Source organism: Perca fluviatilis, chromosome 8, assembly GCF_010015445.1.
Source record: "Perca fluviatilis chromosome 8, GENO_Pfluv_1.0, whole genome shotgun sequence".
NCBI lineage: Eukaryota > Metazoa > Chordata > Actinopteri > Perciformes > Percidae > Perca > Perca fluviatilis.
The window spans coordinates 30883743-30907282 of record NC_053119.1 but is presented as its reverse complement, the minus strand read 5'-3'; the positions used below and the strand labels follow the sequence as shown (position 1 = coordinate 30907282).

Sequence of the window (23540 nt, the reverse complement as noted above, 5' to 3'; positions counted from 1 at the left end):
ACAGAAGCCTGTCTGAATACACTCACGGGCTGACAGCTAGCAGCTAACGGCTATCAGCTAGCAGGGCAAGCTAGCGAAGCCGCAGTACCGTTGTTCACTGGCTGAGCCGATGCAACTCTCTAATGGATGCCTGAACGCATCCCAGCTCTGGGAAATAATTCATCACACGCTAATCCATGCAGTAAATCACGGAGTGTCTATGATCAGTATTAACCACACATAATGTAACATCTAGCCATCGTCTTATCTGTGATTCTATTCGCTGTTGATCGGTGGATATTTCAACAGCTAGCTGGTCGGCTAACCGGGGTAGGAGCTCCGCAGACCCGCATTTTATTCAGTTGTTTGGCCTTTTTGAAGCTAGTTTCCGTGCCATGTCATCTTTAATTTAACCAATATTTTTTGTATGCGTGTTAAGTTAAATGATCAAGAGAACGGCTTACTTTTTGGGATATGTAGGTCAGTGAATAACCGATGATAGTTATGTGGGACGTGTTAGCAGGAACAGCTGGTTAGCACGGCAGCTAGCTGGGTGAGGAAGTTTTATTATTATTAGTCAAGTCAAGTCAAAGTTTATTTATACAGCACTATTTATACAGACAAGCTGACCAATGTGCTTTACAGAGCAATAGAATATCACACGACAGACAAAACAAGAAAAATTAAAAACAAATTAAACACTATTAAAAGCAATTGAATAGAAGTGTGTTTTCAAGAGTGACTTGAAAACTGACAAGTCAGGAGCAGAGCGAATATGAGAGGGCAAGCTATTCCATAGGGTCGGGCCAGCAATGGCAAAGGCACGATAACCTCTGTGTTTTAACCTGTACCGTGGTATGGATAAAAGTTTCTGTGTACCTGACCTAAGATCCCTGGAAGGAGTGTATTGCTCTAGGAGCTCCTATAAATAGAGGGGAGCTTGATTGTTAAGACACTTATAAACAAATAAAAGAATAAAAAAAAGAAATATTATTATTTATCAGTCATTTAAAACAGAAAGGCAATACATACACATGCTTGTGTTGGTGAGGATTACTCTGCAGATTGTGTATGTGACTCGTGAGAACAAGAACAGCGAACCATACACAGTATATAAGCAGCGAACACGTTCTCGTTTGACTTGCCGTCCGTCTACAGAATAGCTCTTCCGCCAACGGTCATGGCGTTCATAATTCGCAGGAGTAGAGTGTGACGTCACGTGCAAAGGGTCTATAGGTTGTATCTTGTATATTCCATAGTACTCGCGATCACGGACATTTAACAATCATATACACACTGAGCCATAGCAACTGTAGTGTATATTGTGAATGGGTAACGTTAAATACTACAGCATGTATATGATGAGGTGTAATTGCTATGCCAAACAGAATAGTACATTATTGTTAAGATTAATGTGAAACAGACATTTTGTTCTGCTATCTATCTATCTATCTATCTATCTATCTATCTATCTATCTATCTATCTATCTATCTATCTATCTATCTATCTGTCTTCTGTCTGTCTAGGATAATACTATGATTATATTAATAATTATTACTGTATGAAATGCATTGTGTTTTGCTGTGCACAGGATATTGAAGAATCCATCCAACTTCTTTCCAGGGTAGATTACGGTGTTTTTTCAGGAAGGCTCCATCAGATAATATAGCTGACACACAATACATGTTATCATTACAGTAATCTCGCAGCGATGGAGGACGAGGAGCTGGAGAGAGGGATGCTGAATCTCTTTCCTTCTAAATTTGACACTGAACTAAGTAGGTGGATCTGGAGTATTTTTTAAACTCTTTATCCTACTGTTCATATAATATTCAAATGTCAGCTATGCTTTCAGGGCCAGCAGCAGTCTCCGACTGTGTCTCCACCAACAGGTTTCACTCCATCAGTGTAGAATCCTCCTGCTACTATATGGACCAAAGTCTTTTTATGGCACCTCCAATTTCATATTTTTACTTGTTTTACAACAGAAGTATGGGACTTTGTTTCCAGAAATCTCCAAAATTATACAGTAAAATTGTTTGATTTTCAGTATGGGTGTAGTCAAATATGTCCTCTTCTCAAATATATCAGTCATTGTCTGGAACTATGAACCAAAGTCTTTTTATGGCACCTCCAATTTCACATTTTTTGTCATTTCACAGCAGAAGTATGGGATTTTGCTTCCAAAAATCTCCATATTTATACAGTAAAATTGTTAGATTTTCAGTATGATAGTACTAAGTGATGCCCTGTACTTAAATATGTCAGTCATTGCCTGGAATTATGGAGCAAAGTCCTTTTATGGCACCTCCAATTTCATATTTTTACTTGTTTTACAACAGAAGTATGGGACTTTGCTTCCAAGAATCTCCATATTTATACGGTAAAATTGTTTGATTTTCAGTATGCGTGTAGTCAAAGATGTCCTCTACTCAAATATATCAGTCATTTTCTGGAATTATGGAGCAAAGTCCTTTTATAGCACCTTAAGTTTCAGATTTGACGTCATTTTAACCCAGAAATGTGGGAGTTTTACTTCCTAAAAATCTCCAAATTTATACCGTTTAATTCCTTGACTTTGAATATGGGTGTAGTCAGAGGTGTCCCCTGAAATAAATCATTGTCTGGAATTATTCATTGTTAATGTTGGATTCTTGTAAAATTAAACTATACATTCCTTTCACAATTTACTTATTTGTTTTGTATAATATAAAATATTTACTTCTGGTGAATATAATCCATTAATCTAGTTTTTATATGTACGTTGTATTAAAACCTTATTTTGAAATTGTCATTCAAGGACGTGGCTTTTTAAATTTCTATTTTTGATAGGTTAACATGCCACATCATTGAATGACAGGCAGTGTGTTTTCTTAAAAGTATTGTTTATTTTCATGACACATAAATAGCAATTTATGACTGTGTGAGGGAAATTACTCTGAATTGTTTTTACAGCACACAGGACAGAGCCAACAGCTACTGTTTCCAGACCGTCCCAGCCCAATGACTCCTCTGTGATCATTGCTTCTGTGAAAGGTTATTTTATTACCTAGCTACCATCCTACAGACATCACAGTTAAAAACAGGCTTACAAATATCTATGAGGGAATATAATATATAATCAATGTAACAAATTGAACTGGCTTTTTTAACTGAATCTATTTCAAACTCTTCACACAACCCACAAAGAATATTTGATGCATGTTTTGTCCACGTTTGGTAAGAAACTATATGATAATCGTATGTTTCTACCATTCTCAACCCTCCACCTGTTACTCCACAAAAGGAGGAGTAGCTGAGCGGGGCTAAGGTGGAGCTGATGTGGACAGACATCTTGACATCACCACAACAACGACAAGGGCCGAAGCAGCAGAAAAGATGACCATGAACTTTAGCCTACAGTCAACTGAAGTAGTACATGAAGGCAGGTGTTGTCATCAACCAGTAAAGCAGGGCCCTGACAGCCATCACATACATGACCGCTTCCCCGGGGTATCAGGGAAATACATCAACTGTCCCTTCAGAAATTACACAAAACTTCACAGAGAGTCAACTTGACTGTAACCCGTAAACACACGCACACACAAGACCCACCACATTAGGAATGTTTCTTTGTTTTCATAGCCAAGCAATTGTGATGTTTAGTTTAATTCAACTTCATTGGATTTCTGGTCTGATCATTTCATCATCATCATCATCATCACAGTCTTTCAGTTAGCACCTTCACAGACACTCCAGTGTCCCCTATACGTGTGTAAATGTGTAATATTTGAATAATAAATACTTATGTAGCTGTATACCTATATTTAGTTGCTAAGTTATTTTATAAAGTTGGGGAAGCAATGTGCCAATTTCAGTTTATATTTTGTGTGTTTTAGTATGAGGTTGTTTTTTAATAAAATATCTTGGGAGCATCACTGTAACTGACAAATGAAATAAAATGATATGTATAACTATATACAGTGCTTTGGAATTTTATACTATTATTAAGTTGAATTCAACTTTTACCAGTAGCAGCATGTGTAGAGGCCAAAGTACAATTCATAGTAATGTGAATAAGAACAAACCTCTACAGCATGTAAAAGTATTATTGTCATAACTTTCAAATCCTAAGGTCTTATCATCTTGTTATCATAAAAGACAGATTGTTTCCACATAATCTTTCAGAAAATATTGAATTGCATTTAATGTAAAATGGTTAAAATGTTAAAATGTAATTACTTTGCATAATACAGACATGCTGTAGCATAATATATTTAACTAAATACAGGACATTTCTTTTCAGGTCAGTAATACTTTTCCTTTTCTTTCTGTCTTCTACACCTACAAGCAACTGGCCTCCGCGGGCTCTTCTGCAACACAATGCATCAACGCTGCCATACAGCCACCTGACATGTAGCAAAATACCTGTCAGAGGCAGCCTACAAATTAGTATAATGAATGGATTTAATGTACTGACAATACATTGCCACAGGTGGGATAATTCAGACCTTTTTTACAAAACCATTGAAAAAAGTGACGAAAAGTGGCAAAAACTTTCAGTCTGATCCCGAACCAAAGATCAATAAGTTCCAGAAATCTGACATTACCATACATTTAAACAGTGCCTTGTCCTTGACTCACCTTAGGTTCGAAGGGCTGTGTTCTCAGTGTGTCTCCACTGGAACTGTCAGCCCATTTTAAAGAGCTCAGCCCAAAACCCAACACACACACACACACACACACACACACACACAAAACCTACCAGACTCCATGTAAATAATCAGTAATTTAAGCATCCTAAACCCACCAGACTCCATGTAAATAAACAGTCATTTAAGCATCGCAAAACACACTACAGTAAAAGTCAACAGACACCAAATAAAGCTATGAAAAGTCGTTATTGGTCTTCTCTACACTTTTCCAACCATCACAACTCTAATCTTGGTTGAAATAAACACATAGTTTACCGATTTACATGTGAAAATATATGCTGGCTCTATACACGCCAAAAGTACTATTTTTTTAATGGAGTGTGGTGTGTTTAGCACTAGCTACTTCATAGCTGTTTCTGGTAAACAGGTCTTAAATAGGTTTTAAAAAGGTCTATCTCTGAAGGGTTAAGACACTTAACACTTCACCGTTAAAACAACACTGTATGTATTTAAAATGTAAGCAAAACTGGGGTATTATAATTTATATACATTGTATTGGTAAGGCTTGCATCGCTATAACCCACCAGACTCCATGTAAATTAAAGCTGTGAGCAGCGATGGATGGGCCCTCGCGCCTCGGCGCGCGTCGGGGTTACCGTACATTTGCGCAGCACTCAGACGCCGCAAATTGTCACCAATAAAAAGGGAACTCCCCGCTGAGTACAACGATACCTCACACAAGACTCTACGTCATTAGCTGTGAAAAGGGGCGTGGTTAATGCATAGGGGGCGGGTCAAACCATCACCAATGAAGAAGGAAGTCTCTGCTGAGTTCATTGATACCCCACACAAGGGTCTATCTTAAACTGTTCAAATTGTAAGAAAGGGGGCGGGGCTTAAGCATAGGGGGCGGGTCAAACCATAACCAATTAAAAAGGAAGTCTGTGCTGAGTTCAATGATACCTCACATAAGACTCTACCTTAAATAGGTCAAAAGTTATGAAAGGGGGCGTGGCTTAACCATAAGGGGCGGGCCAAACCATGACCAATGAAAAAAGAAGTCTCTGCTGAGTTCGTTGATACCTCACATAAGACTCTACCTTAAACAGGTCACCAGTTATGAAAGGGGGCGTGGCTTAAGTATAAGGGGGCGGGCCAAACCATCAGCAATGAATAAGGAAGTCTCTGCTTAGTTTAATGATACCTCTCACAAGGGTATAGCTTAAAGGGTTCAAATGTTATGAAAGTGGGCGTGGCCTGAGTAAGTGGGCGTGGTTAAAGAATAGGGGGCGGCTCAGTATCACATGTAGACCACACATTATAAGTTTCATGTAAAATGGATGATGTTTGTCATATAAGGCGCATTTCCTGTTGCCAGCGGGGGGCGCTATGACCAAAAGTCAATTTTGACCTGTAGGTGTCCTCAGGCCTGGACCCTTGTCAATCTTGAGAAATTTCGGGCAGATACGACAATGTCTACTCAAGTTACAACAACTTCTTTGTTCATCGCTAAACACTCAAAATGGCCCCCCCCCCCCCCCCCACACCCCCGCCCAAAAAGTAAAAAAATTTTCTTTTAATAACTTTTCATCGTTAATGTGTTGGGATGGTACAGACCAAGTTTGAAGTCCATCAGATGAAATCTCTAGGAGGAGTTCGTTAAAGTATAGTACCTTGACATTTAGGCGTACTTCCTGTTACAACTAGGGGGCGCTATGACTTCAGGTAAATATCGGCCTGTATTTGTCCTCAGGGTTGGACTCTTATGAATCCTGAAAAGTTTCGAGCCAGTTGGACAACGTACACTTGAGTTACACCCACTTTGTGTTTCGGCGGCGAAACGCACAAAATGGCCGCCCCGCCACGGCCACGCCCTATGACAAAAAGTTTATCTTTTAACAACTTTTCATCTTTAATGTCTTAAGATGGCACAGACCAAATTTGAAGTTGATCAGATGAAATCTCTAGGAGGAGTTCGTTAAAGTACAACATGTGGAAATGACCAGAATCGCACTAATTTCGAACTTTCAGTTCAAAATGGCGGACTTCCTGTTGGGTTTAGGGTATGGCTCTAATGAAGTTTTTTGTACGTCTTCACATTTTACATATGTGTACCAAATTTCGTGAGTCTACGTTAAACCCACTGCAGGGGCTCAATTTTCTTAACTTTCTAGGGGGCGCTAGCGAGCCATTTTTGTGCGCCTATTCCCAAAACCATTAAAATACGTAGATTTTCACCAGACTTGATGCGACCGCCAAATTTGGTGAGTTTTTGAATATGTTAAGCCCAAAAAGGCGATTCATTTGACGGGAAAAAGAAAGAAACAAAGAAACAAAGAAACAAAGAAACAAAGAAAGAAACAATAATTCCTTCAGTTTCAATAGGGCCTTCGCCGCTGTCGGCGCTCGGGCCCTAATAAACAATCATTTTAGCATCGTAACCCACCAGACCCCATGTAAATAATCCGTACTTTAAGCGTCCTGAACCCACCAGACTCCATGTAAATAATCAGTACATTAAGCATCCTGAACCCACCAGACTCCATGTAAATAATCAGTAGTTTAAGCATCCTAAACCCACCAGACTCCATGTAAATAATCAGTACTTTAAGCATCCTAAATTCATCAGACTCGTATTCTCTCTCTCTCTCTCTCTCTCTCTCTCTCTCTCTGGGCTAGATTTACTAACACTAGCGCAGTTTGCGCTGCGTCCGTTTATGCGAGTTCGGTAATAGCGCACGCTATGCTTCCACAGTTTGCGTAGTATTTATCAACCCTGACACCCATCAGGCAATCAGCGTCTTTCTCCGCCCACTATACCGTAAATTGCGCTGTAGCAAAGCGGTACTGGTGCTATGATATGGCTGAGTGCAGACTGCGATATTCCCACTGCTGATGCTATGACTGTTTGAAATGATCCTGATGCCAATATTTGTAATGTAGCGGGGGTTTAACAACTGGTGGAATGGGATGTGAACGCTGAGTGGGAGATTCAATTTCATCTTTGATTTCTTCCAGTAACTCTAATATTGCATGTCTGCTTGATCTGTAACGCTAAATTATGTTGTGTTCACTGACAAAGTGTGATTCTTCTGTTAAAAATATTTTCAGCCTCGCCTATGTCTTCGTATTGCTCAAATTGCTGTTGCCATTTCACCAGCGGCATAAAGGTCTACGAGGAAACTCGATTGCGGCTGGTTTAAAGAGGCGGAGAATTTCCCCCGCAGAATAGAGGCGCGCTCTTACTGACAGTCTTGTAAATACCACGGAATATATAATTAGGTGCACTTTGCTTATCCTCCCACCTTTTGGGTGGCACTCCCACTTTCCCCACGACCCTCCCACGAACGCATATTGAAAGCGCAACTTGTCTCTTCTCGCTCATGTGGCAGACAATCTGCGATTTTACCCAAGTGCGCCCTGTTTGTAAATAGCCCGCATCGGTTACGTCCGTCTTTGCGACCAATTAGCGCCTGGAAACAGGCGCAAACGGCTTGATAAATCTAGCCCTCTGTCTCTCTCTCTCTCTGTGACAGTGTGACATTATGTATCTACTTAGCTAGTGTTATTCGGATGTGCACCAAGTATTAGGCACACTGTAAAAATTTCTTCCGGAATTTTCTAGTTAGGGCCCGAGCACCGACAGCGGCGAAGGCCCTATTGGGGAATAGGCGCACAAAAATGGCTCGCTAGCGCCCCCTAGAAAGTTAAGAAAATTGAGCCCCTGCAGTGCGTTTAACGTAGACTCACGAAAATTGGTACACATATGTAACATGTCAAGATGTACAAAAGACTTCATTAGAGCCATACCCTAAACCCAACAGGAAGTCCGCCATTTTGAATTAAATGTTCGAAATTAGTGCGATTTTGGCCATTTCCACATGTCGTACTTTAACGAACTCCTCCTAGAGATTTCATCCGATCAACTTCAAACTCGGTCTGTGCCATCTTAAGATGTTGAAGATGAAAAGTTGTTAAAAGAAAAACTTTTTGTCATGGGACGTGGCCGTGGCGAGGCGGCCATATTAGTGCGATTTTGGCCATTTCCACATGTCGTACTTTAACGAACTCCTCCTAGAGATTTCATCCGATCAACTTCAAACTCGGTCTGTGCCATCTTAAGATGTTGAAGATGAAAAGTTGTTAAAAGAAAAACTTTTCGTCATAGGGCGTGGCCGTGGCAGGGCGGCCATTTTGTGCGTTTCGCTGCCGAAACAGGAAGTGGGTATAACTCGAGTGTACATTGTCCAATTACCTCGAAACTTTTCAGGATTCATAAGAGTCCAACCCTGAGGACAAATAAAGGCCGATATTTACTTAAAGTCATAGCGCCCCCTAGTGGCAACAGGAAGTAGGCCTAAAAGTCAAGGTGCTATACTTTAACGAACTCCTCCTAGAGATTTCATCCGATGGACTTCAAACTTGGTCTGTCCCATCCCAACACCTTAAAGATGAAAAGTTATTAAAAGAAAAACCTTTCGTCAGACGGTGTGGGCGTGGCGTGGCGGCCATTTTGAGTGTTTAGCGATGAACAAAGAAGTTGTTGTAACTTGAGTGTACGTTGTCGTATCTGCCCAAAATTTCTCACGATTGACAAGGGTCCAGGCCTGAGGACATCTACAGGCCAAAATTTGACTTTTGGTCATAGCGCCCCCCGCTGGCAACATGAAATGCGCCTTATATGACAAACATCATCCGATTTGCATGAAACTCAGAATGTGTGGTCTAAATGTGATACTGAGCCGGCCCCTATAATATGGCCACGCCCACGTACTCAGGCCACGCCCCTTTCATAACATTTGAACCGTTTAAGGTAGAGAGCTCACGGTATCAACGGTTTGGACTTTGCTCATTGTCATGAAGATGGCTCAGTTGTAATCATGTGAACTTTGTTCACGTGGTAACAGTTTACACATTATAATCTCCCTCATTTAATTTCACTACAATATAAGAAAAAAGAAATGCCAGTTGACAGTGGATTCAGAGTTCAAACTCTGGACATTATTGTTAATCTGGACCCCAGATCACTGATCACAATACCCCAGATCACAGTTTAGAACTGACCATTTATTTAAACTTGCATATGCGTACAAAGTCTCTACAAAGCTAGAAAAAATCTAACATACTTATAGCCATGAGGGGAAAAAAGTTACAAAGCAAAGATCAGACCCTGTGTAGTACCAATAGACATACATTACTAGCTCTTGGATTTTCCTAAATGTACTCTCTTCTTTGCAAAATAGGATAAACATTAGAATATCAAAGATATACACAACATTTGTAATAAACGTTATTGTCACCTTTATATAAAGCACCTTATCAAAAACCCTCAGTGCACATACAGATGTGCTGCACATGCACCGGAGCTAAAAGTTTCAAGGCCATCTTGGAATTGATTACAGACAGGATTTCTGTGCGACATGTAGTTCAGAAAAGATAAATATCCAACTTGCACATTTGAGAAAACACTAACAACACAGACGGCGAAAGTTTTGAACTTTGAAACCTTTTGAAAAGTCTGGCTCAACAGATGTACGTTGCTGGGAGAAAGCCTATGGGCTGAAATATGTGCCACCAGAAACTGAATTTGAATAATTAGGGCCCATGCGCCGACAGCGGCGAAAGCCCTAACTAACCTAAACTGAAGGAATTATTATTTTTCCCATCAAATGAATTGCCTTTTTGAGGGGCTTAACATATTCAAAAACTCACCAAATTTGGCGGTCGCATCAAGTCTGGTGAAAATTTACGTATTTTAAAGGTTTCGGGAATAGGCGCACATAAATGGCTTGCTAGCGCCCCCTAGAAAGTTAAACAAATTGAGCCCCTGCAGTGCGTTTAACGTAGACTCACGAAACTTGGTACACATCATGTCAAGATGTACAAAAAACTTCATTAGAGCCATACCCTAAACCCAACACGAAGTCCACCATTTTGATTTCAAAGTTCGAAATTAGTGCGATTTTGGCCATTTCCACATGTCATACTTTAACTCCTCCTCCTAGAGATTTCATCCGATCAACTTCAAATTTGGTCTGTGCCATCTTAAGAGGTTAAAGATGAAAAGTTAAAAGAAAAACTTTTTGCGGCCTTTTTATGCGTTTCGCCGCAGAAACAGGAAGTGGCTGTAACTTGAGTGTACATTGTCCAACTGGCTCGAAACTTTTCAGGATTCATAAGACTCCAACCCTGAGGACAAATAAAGGCCGATATTTACTTAAAGTCATAGCGCCCCCTAGTGGTAACAGGAAGTAGGCCTAAAAGTCGAGGTGCTATACTTTAACGAACTCCTCCTAGAAATTTCATCCGATGGACTTCAAACTTGGTCTGTATCATCTCAACACCTTAAAGATGAAAAGTTATTAAAAGAAAAACTTTTCATCAGAGGGTGTGGCGGCCATTTTGAGTGTTTAGCGTTGAACAAAGAAGTTGTTGTAACTTGAGTGTACGTTGTCGTATCTGCCCGAAATTTCTCACGATTGACAAGGGTCCAGGCCTGAGGACACCTACAGGACAAAATTGACTTTTGGTCATAGCGCCCCCCGCTGGCAACAGGAAATGCGCCTTATGACAAACATCATCCGATTTCCATGAAACTTATGTGTGGTCTACATGTGATACTGAGCTGCCCCCTATACTTTAACCATGCCCACTTACTCAGGCCACGCCCCTTTCATAACATTTGAACTGTTTAAGGTAGAGTCTTGTGTGAGGTGTTATTGAACTCAGCAGAGACTTCCTTTTTCATTGGTGATGGTTTGGCCCACCCCCTAAGATTTAGCCACGCCCCATTTTATAACTAATGACCCAATTGATGTAAACCCTTGTGTGAGGTATCATTGAACTCAGCAGAGACTTCCTTCTTCATTGGTGATGGTTTGGCCCACCCCTATGTTTAGGCCACGCCCCTTTTCATACATGCTGACCCATCTAAGGTAGAGTCTTGTGTGAGGTATCATTGAACTCAGCAGAGACTTCCTTTTTAATTGGTGATGGTTTGACCCGCCCCCTATTTTTTAGCCACACCCCTTTTCACAGCTAATGAACCGTATGACGTAGAGTCTTGTGTGAGGTAACGTTGAACTCAGCGAGGAGTTCCCTTTTCATTGTTGACAATTTGCGGTGTCTGAGTGCAAATGCACAAATGCACGGTCGCAAGGAGCGGCGTCCGCCGGTAACCCTGACACACGCAGAGGCGCGAGGGCCCGTCCATTGCTGCTTGCATCTTTAATTTACATTTGAATTGTAAACATGAATAATTGCATTGAAAAACTGAATTTGAATCACATAATTTGAAACTGTATTGTTTAATTTGAATCATTAAGCATATTCAGATTCAGTTTTTCAATGCAATTATTCAAGTTTAGCAATTCAAATTCAATTAAAGCTGCAAGCAGTGTTGGACGGGCCCTCGCGCCTCTGCGCGCGTTGGGGTTACTGGCGGACGCTGCTCCTTGCGAACGTGCACAGCACTCAGACACTGAAAATCATCACCAATGAAAAGGGAACTCCCTGAGTTAAATGATACCTCACACAAGACTCTACATCCTACATGACATTAGCTGTGAAAGGGGGCGTGGCCAAAGCATAGGGGTTGGGGCAAACCTTTACCAATAAAAAAGGAAGTTTCTGCTGAGTTCATTGATACCTCACATAAGACTCTACCTTAAACGGGTCACCAGTTATGAAAGGGGGCGTGGTGTAAGCATAGGGCCCGCCCTTCCTTTTTCATCAACAATGAAGAAGGAACTCTCTGCTGAGTTCAATGATAACTCACACAAGGGTCTACTTTAAACAGTTCAAATGTTATGAAAGTGGCGTGGACAAAGTGGGCGTGGTTAAAGTATAGGGGGCGGCTCAGTATCACATGTAGACCACACATAAGTTTCATATAAATCGGATGATGTTTGTCATATAAGGCTGATTTCCTGTTGCCAGCGGGGGGCGCTATGACCAAAAGTAAATTTTGGCCTATAAATGTCCTCAGGCCTGTCCTTGCAATTGTGAGAAACTTTGGCCAAATTGAACAATGTACACTAAAGTTACAACAACTTCTTCGTTCATCGATAAATGCTCTATGACGAAAAGTTTTTCTTTTAATAACTTTTCATCTTTAATGTCTTAAGATGGCACAGACCGAATTTGAAGTCGATCTGATGAAATCTCTAGGAGGAGTTCGTTAAAGCACGACGTGGAAATGGCCAAAATTGCACTAATTCCAAACTTTCAATTCAAAATGACGGACTTCCTGTTGGCTTAAGGGTATGGCTCCAATGAGCTTGTTTGTACGTCTCGACATGCTACATATGTGTACCAATGTTAAACGTACTCTAGGGGCTAAATTTTTTTAACTTTGTAGGGGGCGCTAGCGAGCCATTTTTGTGCGCCTATTCCCGAAACCCTTAAAATACCTACATTTTCACCAGGATTGATGCAACCACCAATTTTGTTGAGTTTTTGTGTAGAGGTCGACCGATAGTGGATTTTACCGATACCGATAGCTAGGTTGGGTCGTATTTGCCGATAACCGATTAATCGACCGATAGTATTTAGAACTGATACTGGATAAAACAGTTGACAAAATACATACATTTTTTCAAAAAAAGTCCAGACACTTTTGCCAATAATCAAAATAATAATGTCATATTTATTGATATTACACCCACAGCAATGCTACACAAGCATGTGTGTTGTCTAAAACAGTTCTCCTACATATTTGGAGTCATCCAGTGCAAAAATAAACATAATGAGCATTATAATTCATATAAAAGGACAAACTATTTACATTTCTTCAAAAAAGGCCCAAATGTATGCCAAATCTCAAAACAGTGACGCCATTCTTCTCTGTAGAACGGTTTAAAACCGTTTAGAACTAGCCTGACGTGGTCCTACTCAGATTCCTGTCAAAATGTGAGTCTGAAACCTTCTACAGAGAAGAATGGCGTCACTGTTTTGAGATTTGGGCATGTGGCTTTTGAAAACCTGTAAATAGTTTGTCCTTTATATGAATTATAATGCTCATTCACTGGATAGACCTACAACCAATCAGAGCAACGGAACTCAACGCAACTGTCAACAGAACTCAACACTGTGTATCGTCTCCATAGCAACCACTCTTTGCACAATGCATTCGTTCTAACTTCAGACTTTTAGACTTTTTTGAAGCTGGATATATCATTTGTTGCGTCGCGTGTAAATATAAATGTGGATAACGTTAGTGATAGTGACTACAGTCGCATTTCTAGAGATGAATCGGCGAAAACACGTTTTATTTCAATGAGTCACGGCTTTGTTCTAACGCCGCTGGGCGCTCCCTCTCTTCACTCACTCTCTATCTCGCTCCACCATTTAACGCTACCGTGCTTTCGGGCAGCTGACGATTTTAAAATGAATGCGCTGTAGATTCTACACATCTCAATTCTCCAGCGGCAGCCACTAGACGGATCGGATTGCGTTTATTTTTGTCAGTGTTTAACCGCTTGAGGTAAGTTAGCCTACTACTAATGTTTAGCGTCAGCTCAGCCTCGAAAGCAAACAAACATACTGTTGTGCTGTTCTTTCTCTACTAATGCAGCATCTATTCAACAAATTAATAACTTTATAATGATATGACAAAATGTACTGTATACATACCTTTTTGCTGTCGATGCTTTAAACGCGCATCTGATGTCAGCCTTCTCCGCACAGCATGTGCTCTCCGTGCAGCGCGCAGTAACACGTGTCGAAAATAAAAAACACGAGGCATCAGTGATAGTTTTTATTTCGCCTCTAGAGGCCGCTATTGTAATGCATGATGCCAGCAGAGCCTTCTAAGCTCTTGTGTACTGTGTAATGAATGACAGCGTGCGGTTCTCAGCCGCTCCAGCAACGGAAGCAACCAGGAAAAACTATCGGTATGGATTTTTGCCGATAACGATAGTTCCACCAATCAACTATCGGTGGCGATTAATCGGCAAAACTGATGAATCGGTCGACCTCTATTTTTGAGTATGTTAAGGCCCTCAAAAAGGTGATTCATTTGCCAGGAAAAAGAAGAATTCCTTCAGTTTCAATAGGGCCTTCGCCAATGTCGGTGCTCGGGCCCTAGATATAAATTATTCAAATTCAGTGTGTTCCTCCCCTTTTGCTATCACTATCTTCTCTACCGTTGGCACAGGATGGTTGTGATTGGTGTAAAGAAATACAAACAAGCTAGAGCGTTTTTTTCCCCTATCTCAGTGGTGTAGCAAGACATACTGCAGCGCTGAGACAGTGGTTTGGCAATGCAACTACCTTTTGAATAACTTTTAGGCAACATGTGCTTATTGTGGAGCGGACATTTAACAGTACAGCCCTACAGATGAGCCCTTTAAAGTTTAACAGACATTTTGGGCATTTTGATGAATCAGTTTCCTGTGTCTTTCTCATACTTCTGAAGTATTCTTCTGTAGGCTTCTGAAGTGGTCTGCCAACCAATATGATAAGAGGTGTCCATATTTGATAAGGTCAAATTAAAAAGTCTTTGAAGACAAAAACAAGGTAATGTACACTTTTCTAAACCACAAGGTTTTTAAACTTATTTCCATTACTTTTTGTTTATTTTGTTGTATTTTTTACTTACATACAGTACAGTTTTACAGTGTAGCCCATAAGCTACATATGTTCGGAGGTTGATAGTTATTTTCTTAATATTTTTTTTGTTTTAAAAGTTACTTTAGCTTGTAATAAATTTCTTTTCCTCTGTATTTTGTGTCACATGATGACTGTCTTTGGTAAGCTGTGGTTGATAATATCCAGGCAGAGAGTCATTATTGCAAAATCAGCCGAGGGGCTGTGAGTGTGTTAGGTTATCTTGTACATGTTACAAGTAAGTACTCTGCTGTGAAGGTCTAGTAGTCTGCCTGCAAACAACAAACCACTACAAAAAAAGTTGAAGGCAGGGGAATTTTGAAAGGGGTTTTCCTGACAGAATGATTCACCAAAGATTGCATTTTGTTGGACAGCTGTCTGTACCCTGAGAGACACCCACAGGAGTCTTTAGACAAATAGAGTCAAAATATAGTGGTTTTGGACTTAATATCTTAACATTTTCCAGCACAATGGTACAAGACTGATAGTCATCAATCTTCTACCTGATCGTACAATATGAGTCATTGTTAACACCAAAGATTTAACAGCTGGCTAGTTCTAATGAAAGATGGCTAATTTCAGGTCTGGTAAAATGGTAAAAGTTGCCCTAAACACACAATAAATTTGCAGTGTTTTCTCTGCAAATTACTGGGTATTCTGGACACCACGTCTTGACACTGTGTTAATCAGCATACCGTATTCTTCATTGTTGAATACAGCATGCTGGTTCATTGTACTTGTTATTCAGTTCTTTTTTCAATTATTTTACAGAAGGCATGTGAAGATACCCCGCTTCATCAATATACAACTTGGACTTGTCCAAGTTGTATATTATAAATGAGGCACCAGACAATACCTAGTGTGTAAGCGGTTTAAACATGAATCTGTCACACATACATGTAACAAATACATGTAAATGCTATCATAAAATTAAGTAAACAAGAATGTGTCTCATAAACATCCTGTGGGAACAAAGTTAAGATTATTTAGTATGGTTCACTGCCTACTGTCTACAAATTACAACAAGAAACCGTCATTAAAGGAGCTGTACTAGGAATACTAGATAAAAACAGCGGGCTGGGAATCCACACGGCTCTCACATACCATTCCCCAATTTGTGAAATACGCGTAACTGGACCAGCTCGTGAACATAGAAACTTGGCTAACACACACACACACACACACACACACACACACACACACACACACACACACACACACACACACACACACACACACAGTGACTTCATTATTTTGCTAAGGACACCATTACTCTACTGTATCATTACAAGCAAATGTTTGTTTCGCTGCTCTATTAATGTTCTGAATGTTGAGTACTGTTGTGTATTTTGGGCTACTGTACGTAGTGTGAGACACCTGATGAATTGTGGACAACTTTTGCTCCTGTTGTTGGTGTTAGCCATGCTGCTGTGAACACATGCTGTTGTGCTAATAAACGGTTAATAGTCCGTCATAGTCCTGGTTATCATTGTTGTATCAAGTAACGTGAAAGAGTATAAAGAATATAGTAAATATAAAGTACAGCCCCTTTAAATATGGAATTTGGATAACTAAACCTCAGACAGTGAAAACTGGACCATGTGATATCTTATTGTGTATTTATATTCATTAAAATGACTTTCTATAGATTAACAACACCAAAGTATCATGACTTTCATGAAACAGATTAGAAATGTATACTGCTGTTACCAACCAAAGGCACTTCATGCTGCTGGGCATGACACATACAAACCACCAATCATCACCTGCTACTATAGTACACTTCTTAAAAATTCTGACTGGAAGAAACAAGTCCTGGACTAATTAAAGGGAACTGTGTCTCATCCCCTTTTTTCAAAATGAAAAGCAGATGCCATGGCTTCTGGTCAGGATAATCTTCCATTTAAATATTGACATAACAACATTTCAGGGTTGAACACATTTGTTAGTAAAGCTTAATTCAGCTGGTGCAAGCATATTGAACTAAGCTAAGTTTAATTCGTAAGTAAAACCTGATCAGAATTTTTTTTTTTAACAGTTTGAAAAGTTTCCTTACCTTGTACACCATGAATGACGTTTTAAAGATTCACCGTGCTTCCCAATAGATTGACCACAATATATTTGATATTTCAAATTATAATCCTTAATCTTAAGGATTGGGTTTCATGAACTCAAACCCAAACAAAGTTTCTGCCAGTACTAACCCAACATTTCCTACTGATGCCGCTTCATCTGACAAAACACGTAGTGCCTTTTATTGTGAAGCACTGACAGGCAAGCTCTGTATTTGTCTTAAAAAATGCAGCAATATAAAGATTTGATTTAACTAAAATATTAAAAAAATATCTTGATGAAGAGTCACTTGTTGCACAAAAGGTACCTGTATTGTTTAATTTAAATTATACTTTCTTATTAACATACATTTTAGATAGTGTTCCTGGAATTAAAATATAGTCTATATGCTACTATCAATAAACAATTTCCCAAAGTTTCGAAGCTATTCTATACTTTAAAGAGTACATACAAAAAGGTAAAACTTTGATTTATTTTCTTTGGGAAGAAACCTCTTTTTTGTGCAAGATTGCAGCTCACAATTTGCAGTGGCTATCTGTACAAAACCACCTCTATACGGTACTATATGATAATGCAGTAGTGTAATTTTCTGCTCTGGTTATTAATGATACACAGGGTCTGACCTTTATCTTGGCAGATAACACACGTTTGTCACATGGGGGCGGAAATTGTTAGATTTGTTTTTTCGGCCCTGGGTTGACTTTCCCAAAAGCACCTGACAGAAGTACTACTTTCATTTCCATCTACAGAACAGCACAATACAAATTTACTGGGAGAAAGAGGGGAATAAACCAATTAGCAGGAGACATGACATCTCCAGGTGATATCAGAGTCGGGATGTTTTTGGAAAAACCACCCAGGTCGATTCTGATGTGTTGGATCACTGTGGTTTTTACAGCTAATCAACAACAAGATATTCAGGCTGGAGTTAAGATGTATATGTGGGGATGCTCCTGCTGATGAGGATTCTGCAACATACTGCATCATATCCGATGTTAAATAATAATTACCCAATTCTTGTTGTGGTGTTTTGTGAGCAGCAGTGCAAATGCAGCCATTTCCTTACTCAAGTCGAGTTGTTTGGCTGAAAGACACTTTTGTAGGATTCAGTTTTTAGACATTTTACCTCCAATGTCACCATTAATCACCAATAAAAAGGCTCTATGTGTGCATGTGTATAAGTGTGTGTTATTCCTTGATGAGTCGATAGATGTGGTGCTGAGCTCCGTGCTCACTGTTGGACACCTCAAATACACACGCCATACACAGCAAGGTCTCCTGAGTGTCTCTGTTGCTCACAACCTGGACACACACACACACACACACACACACACACACACACACACACACACACACAGAGGAAAGAAAGGATAAAAAAAGTGATGTATTAAAAATGCATCTACACACACACATACACACAAAACAAAGGGTATTTTCTGATTTTTTTTTTTTTACATTCCTATGCATTTGTGTCTAAGTGACTAATGTGAACCAAAATCTTTGAAAATGGTCCAGTATTGAGTAAGAACACTGTAATCGGCAGCTGCGATCGGACAAATGCACATCATCAATGTAAATCCACTAAAAGTGCTTGATTTTGCCACTGACAGGCTATGATTGTTATAGTAAGTGTCTTTCCTGGTACTGGTAAGTGCCAGGAGCTGGACATGTTATAATAGGCTGCCTTTATCCCTATCTTAGCGAATTGCATAGTCAGCTTTCAACATGGGGGTGCATCATGATTATGAAAATTATCGAGTCTCCGTTCCTGGACTTTCTCTCACCAAAGATCTACACATTGCACCTCAATGTTCGCAGTCTTTTTTCTAAATTAGATGAGATATGATTGATGATGTGTAATTGTAAAGCTGAGATTGTGTGCTTTTCAGAGACCTGGCTGGACGCTTCGATCAGTGATATAGAAATTGAAATTGAAAATTATGTTGTTTTAAGAAAAGATAGAAATCGTAATGGGGGCGGAGTATGTGTTTATATTAGGGCTGATATTTGTTTTAACCGCAGAATGGATTTAAATCATGATCTTATTGAAGCTGTGTGGTTTGATGTACAGTTAACTAAAAGTAAGCCTATTTTAATTGGGGCTCTGTATAGACCTCATGATCAGAATAATTTCTATCAGTTGTTGGAAGAACTTTTTGTTCCATGTAAAATCATGTAGTGATTTTAAGGGTGAGGTTATAATGATAGGTGTAATACTGATGTTTCTAACAAAAATCATGGGATGTATAAAGCCTTTAATAGGTTTTGCCAGGTTCTGGATCTACAGAAAATAATTAAAGAGCCCACGCGAGTAGCTAAATTGAGTCAAACGGTCATTGATCTCATTTTGGTATCAGAGCAATCTATGATTTCTCAGAGTGGGGTTGTACATTGTACTATGAGTGACCACTCATTAATTTATTGTACAAGGAAAAAATGTAAAGTTGCACTGAAGAAACAACACACAATTAAGATCAGGTCATTAAAAAAATATAGTCGTGAGGTTTTTATTGAGTGTTTAAAATCACTGAATTGGCCTCTAGTGTTATGTTTGGATGTTGATGAGGCATGGGAGCAGTTTAAAAATGTGTTCTTAGAGGCATTAGATAAAGTTGCTCCTATAAAAACGATTTGAGTAAAACTGAGGTCAGAGCCATGGATGAATGGTGATATTTTAGAAGCAATTACTAATAGAAATAAAGCCTTTTCTGTTTTTAGGAAGAGTAAAGAGCAAATTGACTTGGATAATTATAAGAAGTTAAGGAATATAGTGCAAAAGAAGATTAAAACGTGTAAAAGAGACTTTTTTCGTGATAAATTAACTGAGCATAAAGGTAACCCAAATAAACTTTGGCAGTCATTGAAACAAATGGGGTTCAGTAATAGATTTAAGACAAATTCAAATAATATTTGCCTTAATATAAATGGGGAGTTTTCTTCAAATCAACTAAAGGTTGCGGATAAATTTAACTCCTTTTTTACTTCTATAGCTGGACACTTAGTTGAAAATTTACCAAGAAAACCAGGGTTATATGATGGTGACGCCATGTCTAAGTTACTCTAAGCTTGGAGTTGTAGCAGACTCTTTTTGCCTTTCTATGGTTTCACAGGATGAGGTATTAAAGTTATTGAATGAACTTAAGTGTGCGAAGGGAATTGGTCTAGATGAAATACCGGCCAGATAAAAAAAAAAAAAAGAAATTTCTCACGATTGACAAGGGTCCAGGCCTGAGGACACCTACAGGCCAAAATTGAATTTTGGTCATAGCGCCCCCTGCTGGCAACATGAAATGCGCCTTATATGACAAACATCATCCGATTTGCATGAAACTCAGAATGTGTGGTCTACATGTGATACTGAACCGCCCCCTATAATATGACCACGCCCACTTATTCAGGCCACGCCCCCTTTCATAACATTTGAACCGTTTAAGGTATACCCTTGTGTGAGGTGTCATTGAGCTCAGCACAGACTTCCTTCTTCATCGGTGATGGTTTGACCCGCCCCCTAAGCTTAAGCCACGCCCCCTTTCATAACATTTGAACCATTTAAAGGTTGACCTTTGTGTGAGGTATCAATGAACTCAGCAGAGAGTTCCTTTTTAATTGGTGATGGTTTGGCCCACCCCCTATGCTTTAGCCACGCCCCCTTTATAACTACGTTTGATGTAGACCCTTGTGTGAGATATCATTGAACTCAGCAGAGACTTCCTTATTCATTGGTAATGGTTTGGCCCGCCCTCTACGCTTTAGCAGCCCCTTTCACAGCTGATGAACCGTATGACGTAGAGTCTTGTGTGAGGTATCATGGTATCATTGAACTCGGCAAGGAGTTCCCTTTTCATTGGTGACGATTTGTAGTGTCTGAGTGCCGAGTGAATGAACGGTCGCAAGGAGTGGCGTCTGCCAGTAACCCCGACGTGCGGAGAGGCGCAAGGGCCCGTCCATCGCTGCTCGCAGCTTTAATTATTACTATTATTCAATGCTAATTCTTTAATTTACATTATATTTGAATAGTTGTTACAGTATATAGTAACTAACACTCTCAGTGTAGTTTTGGTATAGGTCTACAGAATATCTAATCCCCATGTTCAGGTACAGCAAGTAGCCTACTTTATCTCTGAAAGTGTTGTCAATAATCTGTCCTGTTTTATAATTACAAGTTTGTGTAATTTGGGGTTTCTGTAGCCAGTGACATTTCATTATTTATATTTTATTTTCAATGCAGTTGTAATGTCATTGTACATTTTTTTGTTTTTATTTGAAGGCTGAGGCTTCATTAATAAACACAATTCCAATTATCATCATTGGTTTTGAGATGTTACTTGCTGTGAATACGTTGTCTGATAGCTACAGTATTGTGGCATAGTATCAGGACATCCTGGCTAGTGTCTGTTGCGCACGGCTATGGGCGAATGGCTGGATGATTGGCCTATTTGGGAGAAAGTCCAGGGCTGTTTTTTAGCCCCAGTCTGTCCCTGTCTGTATCCAAAGGTAACGTCTATTAAAGCTGCGTGAAGTGTGGCTCGACATTTAGTTGGCATTTTGGAAATGCGCAATTGAAAACACAAAGCTACGTTGTCTGTACTCCAAAACAACAAACTCCCAGGGAACTCCTCTATCCCCACTCACATTCCAAACTGAAAACATCCATGGTTTGACACCGCTCGCATTTGGCAAGATTTTAGAACGACACTTAATCATCTTCCCATAATTTCATAATCAGACATTTATAATATCATCAGTGGCTAGCACTTTTAGTGGACGTACCTTGACATCTCTATATACATTGCAGCCTGGTTTGCAGCTGCCGATTACAGCGTTCTCACTCAATGCTGGACCAAATTCAAATATTTTTGTTCACATTAATCACTTGGACACAAATGCATGGGAGAATAGGGTTAGGTCTAGGTTAAAACATTTCTAAATTACCCTTTAACCTCTTAACATTCCGATGGCCTGGCCGACATTTTGTCTCTCAGAGACTGTACAGGGCTAGTTTTAAAGAATGCTCCCAAGTTAGGCTACATTTTGAAAAGGGTTGACCTCTCACCCCAAGATATCTAAATAAAAAAGGGTTCTGTGGATACACAAAAGTCTCCCCTTCACAGCCCGCTTTATGCTAATCCCATGCAGTTTGGGGAACAAACCATGCCATTTTTCTCATGCAGTACAAATGTGTAATTTTGGAATAAATTGGGTATGACTGCGTGACTGTGTATTCACAGATGAGCACAATTGTATTCATGTTTGAGGATGTCGACCCCATAGTAGCCATTTCTTTGTTTGAGACCAGTATTAAATTACCTATTGTGACCTCTACGATAATCACAGCCGCATTTAGAAGGCATCTGGCTTTCTTCAGTATATTGACAATAAAGAGATTTCTCAGCAGCTTCCAGAACAAAAGTGTTATCCAATCGCTGAAAAATGCGATTCTTACAGAAATGTTTTTTGATATAAAAATCACATCATGCATTTTTTAAGGTCTTGAGGTCTTGGTGGTCTTAATGTGGTATTTTAGGGGGATTTTTTTTTACCATTTTTGATCAATTCCTGAGTGGTAGAAAATGGTTAAATTTAGCACCAAATCTGTGCAACAAATGGTATCACCCTAAAAATTGCTGCAACATCCTATGAGACATAAGTGAGCATGAGAATGGCCATCATATACTTTTATCATAATGTTCCAAGCCCTTATACACTTTCACAATTTATTTAAATTATTTAATCAGTAAATTAATCAATTTCTATTTCTGATTTGCGACTAAATCAACTTGAAATACCGTGCTGAGGTGCATCTCAAATTAAACTTCAGGTTCCCAGTTTTCAGATGATATACAGTACACCACTTCTATGTTGCATCTACTGTTGACCTGCTGTCTCCCCCTAAAGATCCCCTGTACCCCACACCTACCCATCTAAAAAAAAGGGGGCGGAATGCTAACAGGTAAATTTTTTAATATCATAACCCACACAGACAGCCACACGGACTGATGTCCTCACCAGCAGAATAGTGAAGTTCTCCAGCACACTGTTCATCATGTATTTCTCAGGCAGGTGTTTGAGCTTGTGGATGAAGTTGATCATGTATTCACACATCGGAGAGCGACTGATTCTGTAGATGAAGCGCCCGTTTTCAAACCTTGCGTACTCCGTCTGAGAGAGAGAAAAATCGGTTACCATTACTAAAAACAAATTGATTATTGACCACTAAAGAGGAACTCTACCAATTTTCTTTTAGT

General features: G+C 39.6%; 1 protein-coding gene across 1 annotated transcript in view; it reads right to left on the bottom strand.

The window, feature by feature from the left end:
- Positions 1 to 17585: 17585 nt before the first annotated feature.
- LOC120564323 (transcriptional enhancer factor TEF-1-like) overlaps positions 17586 to 23540 on the bottom strand; it is a 137108-nt gene continuing 131153 nt past the window's right edge. Inside the window, exons 11-12 of the mRNA XM_039809172.1 lie at positions 23302 to 23454; positions 17586 to 18597 (exon numbers count right to left, since the gene is read on the bottom strand). Coding sequence (XP_039665106.1) covers positions 18484 to 18597; positions 23302 to 23454 — 267 coding nt within the window. The 3' untranslated portion in view covers positions 17586 to 18483. The remainder of the gene's footprint in view (positions 18598 to 23301; positions 23455 to 23540) is intronic.